Raw genomic sequence first — 14,498 nt, forward strand, 5'->3', positions numbered from 1 at the left:
CACCCTGCTTCTTTAAATTATGCACGCAAAATCCTTCAAACTCGGCTTCAACAGTCTGTGAACTGAGAACTTCCAGATGGACAGCTGGACTTAGAAAATGGAGAGGAACCAGAGATCAAATTGCCCAAATCTGTTGGATCCTAGGAAAAGCAAAGGAATTTCATAAAAACATCTACTTCTGCTTCATTGACTACACTAGAGCCTTTGACTGTGTGGATCACAACACACTCTAGGAAATTCTTAAAGAGATGGGAATATAAGACCACCTTACCTCCTCCTGATAAACCTATATGCAGGTCAAGAAGCAACAGTTAGAACTGGACATGGAGCAACAAGCTGGGAAAATTGGGAAAGGAGTACATCAAGGCTGTATAATGTCACCCTGCTTATTTAACTTACATGCAGAGTACATCATGCAAAATGCTGGGCTGGATCAAGCTGGAATCAAGATTGCCAGGAGAAATATCAATAATCTCAGATATGCAGATGACACCACCCTAATTTCAGAAAGTGAAGAGGAACTAAAGAACCTCTTGGAGAAGGTGAAAGAGGAGAGTTTAAAAGCTGGCTTAAAACTCAAAATTCAAAAACTAAGATCATGCATCTGGTCCCATCACTACATGGTAAATAGATGGGGGAAAAATGGAAACAGTGACAGACTTTATTTTGGGGGGCTCCAAAATCACTGTGGACAGTGACTGCAGCCATGAAATTAAAACACTTGCTCCTTAGAAGAAAATCTATGACAAACCTAGACAGCATATTAACAAGCAGAGACATCACTTTGTCAACAAAAGTCTGTAAAGTCAAAGCTATGGTTACTCCAGTAGTCATGTACAGATGTCAGAGTTGGACCATAAAGAAGGCTGAGGGCCGAAGAATTGATGCTTTCGAACTGTGGTGCTGGAGAAGACTCCCGAGAGTCTCTTGAACTGCAAGGAGGTCAAACCAGTCAATCCTAAAGGAAATCAACCCTGAATATTCATTGGAATGACTGATGCTGAAGTGCCAATACTTTGCCCACCTGATGCAAAGAGCCAACTCAATGGGAAAAAACCCTCATGCTGGGAAAGATTGAAGGCAAAAGGAGAAGGAGGCAGCAGAGAATGAGATGGTTAGATAGCATCACTGACTCAATGGACATGAATTTGAGCAAACTCAGATATAGTGAAGGATAGGGGAGCCTGGCATACTGCAGTCCACGGGGTCACAAAGAGTGGACACAACTTAGGGACTGAACAACGACAATGTGTGGAGTGTGTGTGTGTGTGTGTGTGTATGTGTGTGTGTGTATAACTGAATCACTGTGCTATACACTTGAAACTAACACAATATTGTAAATCAACTAAACTTTAATTAAAAAAAAATAAACTTTCCTTCTAATTCACATTTCTGGGCACCTTGGCTCCATTCTTCCATCCCATGTTGCCAGGCTGCCCCACATCCTCAGACACTGTTTCTGCAGCTCTGGGCTCTTACTCTAGACCAACCACTAAATCTGTGGTTCTTTGATTTAGTCTCCAGGCCTGCAGGCACCAGAATGGACATCGCCCTACTTGGTGAAAACGGAAGGCAGAAGAATGTATTATCAGCCTCTAGAGCCACATTTCCTCTATGGAGTCCCATTTGAGCATCAGTTTTCTGATGACTGAAGCTGACCTTCAAGGACTTGACAGTCTCCTTTCCTCTGCATGTGGTCTTTATCAGACTCACCCTTTAGGACATAAACCGAACACAGCTAAGCAAAGCCTGGCTCATCACACTGAAGTTTACCTCCGTTACTAACAAACCAACTATGTGACCCCCGTCTAGGGATCATTAGGTATTTACATGCCTCTGTGGGTCCAGAGAGACTCCCCAAAGAGTCTTCCTTCCTCTTCCTCCTCCGTCACTAGCATGTCCCCAGTGAGGCGCAGCCACTGCCAGCACGCACGGAAGATGAGAATTCTCCCAGGGACCATGGCTGGTAATGAAGGGCTTGGTGCAAAGCTAGTTCTGGCTACCTCATTTTAATCCCTCTAGGGCCTCCTGCCTGGCCAGTGGGACTTTGTGTTCATTCTGACGTCCACAGCTTGTTTGCTTTTTGCAAGGGGAAGGGAGAAAGAGGCACATTTCTGGGCTCAGGGGAGAGCCTGGCATGGTGGCAGAACTAGGGCACATTAAACAAGCACAGAGGGAAACACGCAGCATTGAGACGGAGCTCTGCCAGATTCCGGCATCCTCTCTAAGCCACGGTCTAGGCGGCTAATCTGCTCACCCTATTCCTACAAATTCTAAAGCTGACTCGGGAGTCCCAGCCTCTAGGTTTCTTCCACGGCTTCATCTGATTCCATGATGCGCTGTGGACACAAAGGCTAAGTGGGAATGACCCAGAGCATATACCAATCTTGTCTTTACATGAAACTCCACATTTACAAAGTGGCCCAATAAGCAGAGGTTATATCCATCATCCATGGTTTCTTCTGGCTGGATGAAAATATCCCTTGAAATATAAGACATTTCCAAGTGGATAGCATGTGTTTATGAATCAGTAGCTACTGGATCCTAAAGTCAGGGGCTAGAGATTGGCTTAGCACTGGATTTTTATAAGCCACTGCCAGGAAAAAAAAATAAGATACTGCATTTTGGAAATGGCATTAAGTGTTCCTCCAGTAGAGGATTTGATTTGCAGAAATTCGATTTACACCGCACCCTTAGAGAAATACACCACAGTGCAAAGCCAACACATACAAAATTCTCTGTGGGTGAGCTGCTCCAGGAAGGCTCATCTGTAGCTTCCTCCCACTAAGGGTTCCCCAGAGCCCAAGTACAGATGGAGCGCTCAGGTGGAAACACAGAACTACAGGGTCTTTGAGTGGGATGAGACACCTTCTAGCCCCCTGAGACCCATCTTCTCCATCCCAAAGATCTGCCAGAATGCCAGAAGGAAGAGTAGGAGGGGCAGAGAGCACAGGTAGTTATAAAAGAAGGCACCATTTCTCTTGGAGCATTAAGAATCCAGGTTCAGATTGTGTATTTGATCCAATAATAATCATACAATGGTCAGATCCTCTATTGTATTGAGTGCTAGTTCTTCCTCTTACCAGTTGCATTAACACCCTCTAAAACTCAGTGTCTTCATCTGTAAAACATGTACACCAAGAGTATCTCCCTGGTACATTTCTCATAATGATAATTTTAACATATATGAGACTCTTAATCTCAGGGTTGTGGGTTTGAGCCCCACATTGGGTGCATGCTTTAGGGCTTCCTAGGTGGCACAGTGGTAAGGAACCTGCCTGCCAATGCAGGATACACAGGTGAACCAGGTTCGATCCCAGAGTGGGAAAGATCCCCTGGAGCAGGAAATGGCAACACACTCCAGTATTCTTGCCTGGAAAATTCCATGGACAGAGCAGTCTGGTGGCCTACAGTCCACGGGTCACAAACAGCTGGACACTATTGAGCACTCACATGCACAATTACATATTATTATGCACTTAGTAAGATGCTAGGAACATTGTGAATATTCAATATATATAGTCAGTGTTTATTATTGTTATTACTATGTCACAATATAGAGAGAATACTTTCTTATAATTTATGCATTTTCCCTTTCAAAACAATCTTCCTTCTTTGCCCCCTTACTCCTCTCATCCCATGAAGAAACGAAACGGGAGGTTGGTGACAGCCTGCTGCCCTGTGGCCCACACTTTAATACTGTGTAGTCTACACCTTTCTCAGGAGGTCTGGTATTCCCATCTCCTTAAGAGTTTTCAACAATTTGTTATGATCCACACAGTCAAAGGTTTTAGCATAATCAATGAAACAGTTCAGTCACTGAGTCGTGTCTGACTCTTTGTGATACCATGGACTGCAGCACACCAGGCTTCCCTGTCCATCACCGTCTTGTGGAGCTTGCTCAAACTCATGTTCATTGAGTTGGGGATGCCATCCAACCACCTCATCCTCTGTCATCCCCTTCTCCTCCTGCCCTCACTTTCCCAACATCAGGGTCTTTTCCAATGAGTCGGCTCTTCTCATCAGGTGTCCAAAGTACTGGAGCTTCAACTTCAGCATCAGTCCTTCCAATGAATATTCAGGATTGATATCCTTTAGGATTGACTGGTTTGATCTCCTTGCAGTCCAAGGAACTCTCAAGAGTCTTCTCCAGCACCACAGTTCAGAAGCATCAATTCTTCGGTGCTCAGCTTTCTTTATGGTACAACTCTTACACCCATACATGACTACTAAAAAACCATAGCTTTGACTAGATGGACATTTGTCAGCTATACAGCTATATATAGCTTGTTGGCTATATATAGCTTTGACTATGCGGACCTTTGAAAGAGGTAGATGTTTTTTCTGGAATTCCCTTGCTTTCTCTATGATCCAGTGAATGCTGGCAATTTGATCTCTGGTTCTGCGGATGATACCAGTCTAATGACAGAAAGTGAAAGAGGAACTAAAGAGCCTCTTGATGAGGGTAAAGGAGGAGAGTGAAAAGGCCGGCTTAAAGCTCAATATTAAAAAAAATCCAAGATCATGGCATCTGGCCCCATCACTTCATGGCAAATAGAAGGGGAAAATGTAGAAGCAGTGACAGAGTTCCTCTTCTTGGGTTTTTAAATCACTGCGGATGGTGACTGCAGTCATGAAATTAGAAGATGACTGCTTCTTGGCAGGAAATCTATGACAAACCTAGACAGTGTGTTAAAAAGCAAAGACATCACTTTGCTGACAAAGGTCTGTATAGTCAAAGCTATGGTTTTTCCAGCAGTCATGTACGGATGTGAGAACTGCACAATAAAGAAGGCAGAATGTCGAAGAACTGATGCTTTACTGTGGTGTTGGAGAAGACCTTTGAGAGTCCCTTGGACAGCAAGGAGATCAAACCAGTCAATCTTAAAGGAAAGCAACCCTGAATACTCTTTGGAAGACTGACAGTGAAGCTGAAGCTCCAATACTTTGGCCATCTGACGCTAACAGCTGACTTATTGGATAGACCCTGATGCTAGGAAAGATTGAAGTCAGGAGAAGAAAGAGATAGATGATGAGATGGTTGGATAGCATCACTGATTCAATGGACATGGACTCAGATAAACTCCAGGAGATGGTGAGGGACAGGGAAGCCTGGCATGCTGCCGTCCATGAGCTGGCAGAGTTGGACACGACTTGGTGACTAAACAGCAACAAGAACAGTCAATGCTCTGAGATCCCTGTACACAGAAAGCTTCTGTCTCTTGTACACCCACATGCTCCAGTCAGCAATCCCTTCTAGGGCTTTCTCCTGCTCAGCTGGTAGAGCTCCACCTGAGGTCACCTGCCCAGCCCATCTGCAGTATCCAATGATGCCTTCTCTGGTTGCTTCATGTAGGAATGGGCAAATCAGTCTGAAAGACCAGAAGGCTGTCTTTGAGTCAGGAGAGATTGTGAGAAGAGGAATTCACACAACTGTCTCAGACTCGGGCCCAAACCTTCATCTCCAGCCCTGCTTTATGGTGATAAATCTGTCCCACTGGCTTTGAGCACCTCACGAGCACGCTCACCTGTTTCAAATCCCAGAGGAGAAAATGGATAACTGGCATTGGGAACCAAATTCACACCCAGTGCTTTGGTCACCCGCATAGACCTCAGCCCACTTCCAACCACTTGCTCCTGTGGGTCTGCCTTCCTGGAAGGCAGAGCTCCCTGAGGCCTGGGCCGCATCTCATTCACAGCTGTGCCCCCCGCCCTGGGGGAATGGCCAGCACACAGAGATAATAAGCATGCATTGAGTGAATAAATGCCCCACCACATGCCACTCACTGTTCTAAACAACATGGACTGACATAATTTTCTTGTAGGAGATGTGAGAAGCCCTTAGGTGGGATAAATGTGACAGAAGCTGAATAGCGAGGGAAAAAAATGGAGAATCCCTGACCCAGAAAAAGCTCTTCTCTTGAGGGAAAAAAAAAAAAAATGAAAATACCACGTGGCTAGCCAGCGTCCCTGTCTGTCTGCATCTGTGTCGCGACTGTTTCTAGATGAAGCCTACCTCATTCCTTTCTACATCTATGCGCCTCTAAGTAGCAATTCATTCATGAATAAAATTAATTATTTCTCAAAGCAAAAATTAATCCTCTTTTTCTCTGCCTGACTGACTCAAGATCTTTCCACTAAATCTCATCTGAAAACAAAACTGAACTGGCTTTCTCCCCCTGGCCTTCCTGGCTTTTTCCCTGCCTTTTTTGCAAGAGTGTTTTTTTTTTTTTTTAACATTTTCTATTCACAGACCACCTGTGCAATCCTATTTCAATCCCACATGAATGACCTGGATATAGTCCCCCAGAAGACATGAGAAAATTTGGGGCAAGAGTCATTTTGTCCTTGGGGAACATGGGACTGATATCCTGAGAATTTATTCTGATACGGCATTCATGGACCAAATCTATCCATCACTCACTGAGAATGTGCTAAATATCTTCTTCTCCCCAGAGCCTGGGATGCTACATTCTAATGTGCTTTTCCCGTGAGTGTGCTGTCACTCAAACTGGACAGCTGAACTCCCGGAAATCAGTAGAATCCTGTTTTCTTTTTCACAGCCTGCTATGGTGCCCAGAATAATGCTTTCCACAAGGTAGATGTTCCATAAATGCTTGCAAGAGGACCAAGTGAGCAAACACACAGTGTGGGAAGCTTACTCTAAATTCAATTTTTAAAGCATGGGTGACCCTGGATTTTCAGTTGAACAGGTGGCTTTATAAGATCTCAAAGCACGGCATACCATTTTCTCACCAGATGCATGTTCAAAGTCCATTTTTTCCCAGGTAGAAACACAAGGAATTGCCTTTGGTCCTACCTTCTCCAGATATATAATTACTTCTACTTCATTTTACTCATCGCTAATACAGGAAAATGACATGCCACTTCAGGAAAGAGGCTTTTTAAAACTGCACCCTGAAAGAAATCAATGTCTAGGAGACTCTTTTGGCATTTTGGAGGGACAAGATATGGCAGAAATAAAGCAGTGGGGCAGAACAGGTGGAGGAGGGACAGTCACATGCTTCTCTGCATTTACACTGGATGCCTGGAGCTGGCTGCTCAGTGTCTAAAGCACACCTGGTGCTCCCACACCTCTGGTTTTACCACTTCTGTGTCCATGGCACCGTTTCCCAAGCTCTCCACCCGGAGAGCTCCCACTCAGCCATCAGAGTCCAGCCAAGGCATTACTTCATTGCAGCTTTCCTCAACCTTGCTGTGCTGAGCCATCTAGCACCTTCTCCAAATGCACTGGTCTTGTGAGTTCCACCAGATCAAGAGCTGTGTCTTCCCTGTTCATGATTTATCATCAGAATCTTGTAGAAGGATAAGCACAGAGTTGGCCTTCAATAAAACAGGTTGAAGGGATATTGCTCTTCTCACGCTCTTGAATCGCCTTTGTCTGTTTATGTGTTTTCTCCTTTCTCCAAGTGGGCAGTACACCTCCTCCTTCACATAGGTCTGCTCCACTGGTCCCAGATGTTGCCATGTTAAGATGGAGAGGAGATGCTGTCTAAGGATGAGGGTCTGCAAGGCCTGATTCCAGGGCCTATATGCCCTTGTAGGGCTCGACCTCCAGACACTTCTGGAAGAAAATTCCTTGGGTGAAGTCCTTGGGCTGGGTCTACAGCCTAGATTAGATAGTCTATGTCAGATACTGGGCTGTACATTTAGCCAGCAGTGAACTCCTGAGGAAAGTAGATTCTAGACACTTCATTCTGTTCCCCTCCCACCTCCTCACCTCTATGGACCAAGAAAGAGTACCTGTGATGAGTCTCTAGGCTCATCGCTCTGCAATGCCTCTGGTTTTGCTTTGTTTTGCTCTAGTTTTTGTACTATTTCTTCCTCTTCTTCTATCTCAAGAAACTCCCTCGCCAAAATAGAAACCCAGTGAGAAGGGCAGAGATCAACCAGTTGGCTCAGGTGATGGTAGTGTTTCTGGCAGAACTCACCTCCTTCCCTGCCTGTCCCATCCGCCTGAGAACCAGGGCTTCCCTTGTGGTGCCCTGCAGCTGCGTGATAACACAACCTTTCTCTACCTCTGCAGCCATAATGAACACCTAGGAAATCACTGGGATTTACCCAGGCAGACTGAGGTTGCCATTTATTTATGTGGATTGTGATCTCTTAATTGGAAATGGTGCCTCTCCCAGGGTTCGCTGTTTATTCAAATCAGTGTTTGTTAGTCCGTGAGATGTGGTCTGGATGATAAATCAGCTCTGGTGCTCCCTGTCTGATGGCTTCCACAGCTGCTCTCTGCTTCCCCACCTCTCCATCCCCCACAAGGCACCCACAGGCTGGTTCTAGGCCCTCCAGCCTTTTCTGCTTTTAAACATCTTTTCCCCCAGCTGCTTGCATCTATTCTTATGAGTTTATGTGCCTTGGCACTAATAATCCCTAAATTCAGTTTCCCATGACTACTACTCTATTTGTAGCATCTCCTGTAAATATTCTCACTGCCTCAAGTGCATCATGGAGGATGCTGCCTTACCATGAAGCCTTCTGTCCTTCCCCACCCTGGCCACTCCGCTCTCCTCTCCATCTCCCAAGCACTTAGTCTAATCAAGCTTTAATGCTATACGGTTCATGTGGGGCTCTTGCTAAAATGCATATTTTGATTTTGTAGGTTGGGACAAGGCCTCAGGTTCTGCAATTTTCACAAGCTCTCAGGTAATGCCAATGCTATTGGTCCACAGACCACGCAAGGAGCAGCATGGACAAAATATTTGGTTTTGCCTGTGTCTCACTTCCTTCTCAGGTAAGCTATTGCCAACCCTTGTTTTCCATCCTAATGAATCATAAACAGATTATCTTTCCTTACGATAACTGCTCTGGTGCCTGTGGAAAGGTTCTTTTAATGGACCTCATTCAACATACCATCTGATTCTATTCCAGTTCGTCCTACTGGATGTTTCCAGATGCACCTGCTAAAACACATTTCTGTTTCTACACTGCCTACCTTTGAATACCACTCCAACCTCTTTGTTTTAAGCTTTGTTCTACTTTGGTTCTCAAAATTTGCAAACTCTGCCCAGAATATGATAAAAATATAAAGGTCTTTTTTAAAATAAAGATATCTATTAATTTTTGATTTGTTGTCCTCTCAAAAGACTTCTAACACATCCCCAGACCCTTCTTTTCTAAAAGCGAGACAGAAATGGAGGCATTAATGACTAAGGTCAATAATTTGGAATTATACCTGGCCTTGCTTTTTTCTTCCAACCACCATATCACACTCATTGTTCTATACTATTTCTAACTTTGTCTCTTCATTTTAATTTATTCTTTCCGAGTTATAAGTGTTTCATCATAGCGGTTTGGATTTTTTCCAATCCCATGATTATCTCTCTATTAAAGCCTTAATACAAAAAGAAATTAAAAAAAAAAAAAACCAGACTGCTCATTACTTTGATTTGTAGCAAAGAGAGAATGGAACATTACCGCTAGAGTGTTTCAAGAAACCATATTTACATTTGCATCAGCTCAATTTAGGTGCCTGATTAGGTTGCGCATTATGAAGAAGATGCATTTACCAGTCAAAAGGAAGTGGCGTGGTCTAGAGTTATGAGCAGGAGACTTCAAGTCAGGAGCCCTGAGTGTTACTTCTGGCTATGACTGGCTAGCTCTCTGACCTTGAACAAGTCCAACTCACTGCTTTGAACCCTAAGAGTCCCCACCTGCCTCACAGGGCTGGTGTGAGAGGCAGATCACTTAAATGTTTATTGTACTGAGGGCTAAAGAGTGGCGCAAATGTGGGCATTCAGGGGTCACAAATGGAATTAGAGACAGGATCTCTGCTCTCACAGCTCTTATCACTAGCCTGTTAAGAGACAGTGTCTGAGAAGTGGGCTGATTGCTCAGATCTTGGTCTGACAGGTCTTGAGGAGCTGCTGAGAGGTCGGCTAATGGAATTTAAAAGCTGACCAAAAATTGAGTAAGATGGCCAAGCCCCATCCTGCTATTTAGAAAGTTTTCACAAGGATGTATATAGTCTCTTTTCTCCTAATGGTGCCATCCTGAGACTGTTCATGTTAGCCCTGGGACCAGGGAGCTGGCAGGGACCACTGACTCCCTTCTGTAGGATACCTCAAGGCAGGCCTGCTCGGTTGGCTTTCCCTGACTTTAGATGAAAGGTCATTCTCTGTGGTGACTCTAAAACAGGCTGGAAATAAGCTGGTTCCTTCTGGTAGTCATAAGACCAGTAAGAGTGTGCCCCAGAGAAGATTCATTCATTCTCCAGTTGAGAGAGAGAGAAGGAATTAAGGTTAATGCACTTTAAAAAAGAAAGCAAGAGGGACTTCCCTGGTGATTCCATTCCTTGGGACTCTGTGCTTGTGATGGAGTGGGCAGAGGTTTGATCCCTGGTTAGGGAAGTTCTGCATGCTGTGGGGTAGGGCTACAAATAAATTAATTAGTTAAAAAAATAGAGAAGCATGAAACACTTCTCTATTTATTAAAAAAACAAAAAACAGGAGAACATTTTTTTCTCCTTCTCATGTAAGTTGTCAAATGCTAAGTCCTCAGCAGATGTTATCGCAAAGAGAGTACCCATGGCTCTCATCTCATTATAACTTTTTCCATTGGTTAATACTTATTGAGTGATACTCTAATAATAGGTAGTATTTATTAAGCACTATTCTAAGTGTTTTACATCAATCAACTCTTTTAATTTTCACATCAGTCCATTAGAGGTGGACACTATAATTGTCCCAATTTTACAAATAAAGAAAGTGGGGAACAAAGAAATTAAATAATTATCCCAACATTATAAAACTAGTAAGCTGCAGCTCCAGGATTAGAGTTCAGGTCATTTGGCTCCAGAATCTTCACTTTGAAGCACCTGTGCCTACATGAATACAAACCTAAATGGAGAGAGCAATAATCTCTGGGGACCCATGGTTAGACAGGCCAGAGCTATTTCAGAACAACCAGTCATCTCCTCCAAGTGAGAGAACACTCTGATTTCCAAATAAGAATGGAAAAATGAAAAGAGGAGGTAGGATTTGGAGTTTAATGTTAGAACCTGGTTGTGTAATTGTCATGATATGCTCACAAACAGCTAGAAGAGAAGGGCCTCTCTTCTGCTGTGGGAGAGAGCTTTGTGAAATTCTACACCAAGTACTCTAACCCCACTGGAAAGTCTTATTCTTCTCCCATTACAGTTCACCTCCTTTCTTATATGGAAAGCACATGCAGATACCATACGATCTCCATTTACCAGCCGTGTGCCCCTGGACAATTTCCTTAACTTCTCTGGACCTCAGTTTTCTCATCTGTATAACAGGGAGAATAATTGTTCTTCCCACAGAGGATTGTTAGAAAGATTAAGTGAGTTCATGTGCATAAGGCATGTAGATGTAAACTGCTAGATCCAGAGAGAGGGTGAAACCTTTAGCATGTTCATAAGACTAAGAATGCATACACTCAGGTTACAGAGAGCAACCTCTACCTGGCAAAAGAATAGGTGATTTTCTGATTCTGTTTCTCTTTGTGTTTTTTCATATTTCATCTCCACTCCTTTCATTCGGAACTAATCTGTAACTGAAAAGTAAATGTCTTTAATTAAAAAAAAAAAATTCTAGCAAAGCTCCTAGAGTTATCTGAAGACTACGGTTAATGTGAAGAGGAAAAGGGGTTGAACTAAGGGAGAGACTGAGCCCAGTGATGAAGGGCAAAGTTGAATCCAGGGATACACTCCAGGGAGCGCTGAGGTTCACTGAGTCGCCCAAGGTGAGGGTTTCGAGGAGCCTTGTGCTTTTGAAGTGCTGCTCCAGCAGCCGGGAATTTGTGCCTAGTCAGATGGACCAGGTAGGTCACGTGTTTGACTTTCAGCTCTGATGCTCCTGAGGGACATTCAGACAGAGGGCAGGAAGACACAGCCCCTTTCCTTGCACAAGGCCAGCTGAGGCTGTGGTGTTGAGGAGGGTGAGCGCAGGCCCCTCCCTGCCTCTGTGGGGCTCCCCCCACTTCTAAGGCAGGAACTGGAGCTGCCCTGCCTTCGTTTGCAAGTCGAGGTAATTACAACTCATAAACTATCTCACCCATTAGTTAAAACCCATCCCCAGCATTTGACTCTGACCTCCCGCAGCAGCACGGGCCACATGCTGACTCCATGCCGCCTGATTTGTCCTCAATTTATAAGCAGCACAACCTATAAATAGAAACCCTTTTGCTAAGTTCCCCAGGAGGCATCAGCAGGTTTTCCAGCTTGTATGTGTTTTCTTCTTGCTTAAAAAAAAAAAAACATGGCAAGCTTGTTCCCCTTGCCTGCCACTCCTCCAGCTCTCTCCTAGTGCAATCTGCGGTCTGCCAGCTGGCTTCGCGGTTGGCACCCGTGCAGGCCCAGGCTGGCTTCGGAGGGGAGCCCCACTCACCTGTAGATCCGGTACCTGGTGGTGAAACCCTGGCGGTAGCGCTCCACGAAGTCCGTGTACTCCTGCGCGCGGTGGAAGGGGCCCCGATCGGTGAGAAGCCAGTCCAGGGGCGGCTGGCCGGCCGTGGAGGCATGATGCTCGGGGACCACAGCGGCCGCCGTGGCCGAGACAGCCAGCACCCAACCGGGGAGGCCTAGTGCCAGCAGAGCTGCCCATGGGGCCGCCGCCACCGGCCGAAGCCCTCTAAGCCGAGCGCTGCACTGCCACCTCATGCTTCTCCCGGGCGGTTGGTGTCTTCATTCTCTCGCCACACTCTCCCACTTGGCGCCGCTCCTCCAGGGCTCCTGGAACTGGAAAAGGGCCACATGCAGATGTCAGTCGCACACCATGGTCTGACCCCCTGGGCCTGGGAACATCAACCCTCCCTGGGCAGGGACCCTTCTAGAAACCCTTCATCCTAGTGATACACCTTCATTCTAGGCCTTGAGCCAAGCGTCCATGTACATTTCATGTAATTCTTAAAACAATCCAATGGGCAACACCATCATGTTCATTTTGCAGATAAGAAGATAAGGTATAGTGAAATGAAGAAAGCTGCTTAAGATTATGCAGCTTTTAAGTGAAGAAACCAGAATTTTGACCTCAGGTGGTCTAACTCTTACACTGTGTTGCTTCTTTGTTTTCTATGTAAACTTGACACCATCCACATTTGTCTTCCTCTCTCAAAAATGTGAATGTTCACTGTGTTCCAGTGATAGACTCATAGACTGTGTGCTGCCTCTAAAGGCTTGATGTAAAGAAAAGAGAAATCCCACTTTTCTGATGATGAATTGTGGGCAGAATAGTGAAGTCCCATCACTGTTACAAAGCTGGATTAACTTGAGCAAATTACCACCTTTCTCTAAGTTTGGTTATCTCTTAAAGAAAATAAAGAGGCTTACTAGGGAGAACAGTATGGAGGTTCCTTATAAAACAAAAAATAGAGTTACCATATCATCCACCAATCCTACTCCTGGGCATATATCCAGAGAAAACCATAATTTGAAAAGAAACAGTCACCCCAGTATTCACAAAAGCACTATTAAGAAGAACCAAGACATGGAAGCAACCTAAATGTCCACTGACAGGTAAATGGATAAAGATGTGGTATATGTACATAGTGGAATATTACTCCATCATAAAAAAGAATGAAATCATGACATTAGCAGAAATGTGGATGGACGTGGGTATTATCATACAAAGTGAAGTAAGTCAGAGAAAGACAAATATATCACTTATATATAAAAAATAAAATATATAAAATTATATATAAAATATATAAAAAATAAACACAAATTAACTTATTTACAAAACAGAAATAGACCCACAGACATAGAAAACAAACTTATGGTTACCAAATGGGGAGGGTAGAGGGATAGATGAGGAGTTTGAGATTAACATATACACACAACTATATGTAAAGTAGATGAGCAGTAAGGACCTACTGTATATCACAGGGAACTGTACTCAATATTTTGTAACAACTTATAAGAGAAAAGAATCTGAAAAATTATATATATACATATATATACACACACACGTGTATATCAAATAGCTGAGCTATTTCAAATCCTAAAAGATGATGCTATGAAAGTGCTGCACTCAATATGCCAGCAAATTTGGAAAACTCAGCAGTGGCCACAGGACTGGCCAAGGTCAGTTTTCATTCCAATCCCAAAGAAAGGCAATGCCAAAGAATGCTCAATCTACTGCACAATTGCACTCATTTCACACGCTAGCAAGGTAATGCTCATCCTTCAGATGAGGCTTCAACAGTATGTGAACCAAGAATTTCCAGATGTACCAACTGGATTTAGAAAAGGCAGAGGAATCAGAGATCAAATTGCCAACATCTGGTGGATCATAGAAAAAAGCAAAGTAATTCCAGAAAAACATCTACTTTTGCTTCATTGACTACGCTAGAGCCTTTGACTGTATGGATCACAACAAGCTGTGGAAAATTCTTAAAGAGACAGAAATACCAGACCACCTTATTGGCCTCCTGAGAAACCTGTATGTGGGCCAAGAAGCAACAGTTAGAACTGGACATGGAACAACAAACTGGTTCAAAATTGGGAAAGAAGT

The 14,498-nt window shown here is 44.1% G+C and overlaps 1 protein-coding gene across 1 annotated transcript in view; it reads right to left on the reverse strand.

The window, feature by feature from the left end:
• Nucleotides 1–14,498, reverse strand: part of BRINP2 (BMP/retinoic acid inducible neural specific 2) — a 119,380-nt gene that overhangs the window by 28,566 nt on the left and 76,316 nt on the right. Inside the window, exon 2 of the mRNA XM_043484621.1 lies at nt 12,375–12,724. Coding sequence (XP_043340556.1) covers nt 12,375–12,646 — 272 coding nt within the window. The 5' untranslated portion in view covers nt 12,647–12,724. The remainder of the gene's footprint in view (nt 1–12,374; nt 12,725–14,498) is intronic.

This window comes from Cervus canadensis, chromosome 13 (genome assembly GCF_019320065.1).
Source record: "Cervus canadensis isolate Bull #8, Minnesota chromosome 13, ASM1932006v1, whole genome shotgun sequence".
NCBI lineage: Eukaryota > Metazoa > Chordata > Mammalia > Artiodactyla > Cervidae > Cervus > Cervus canadensis.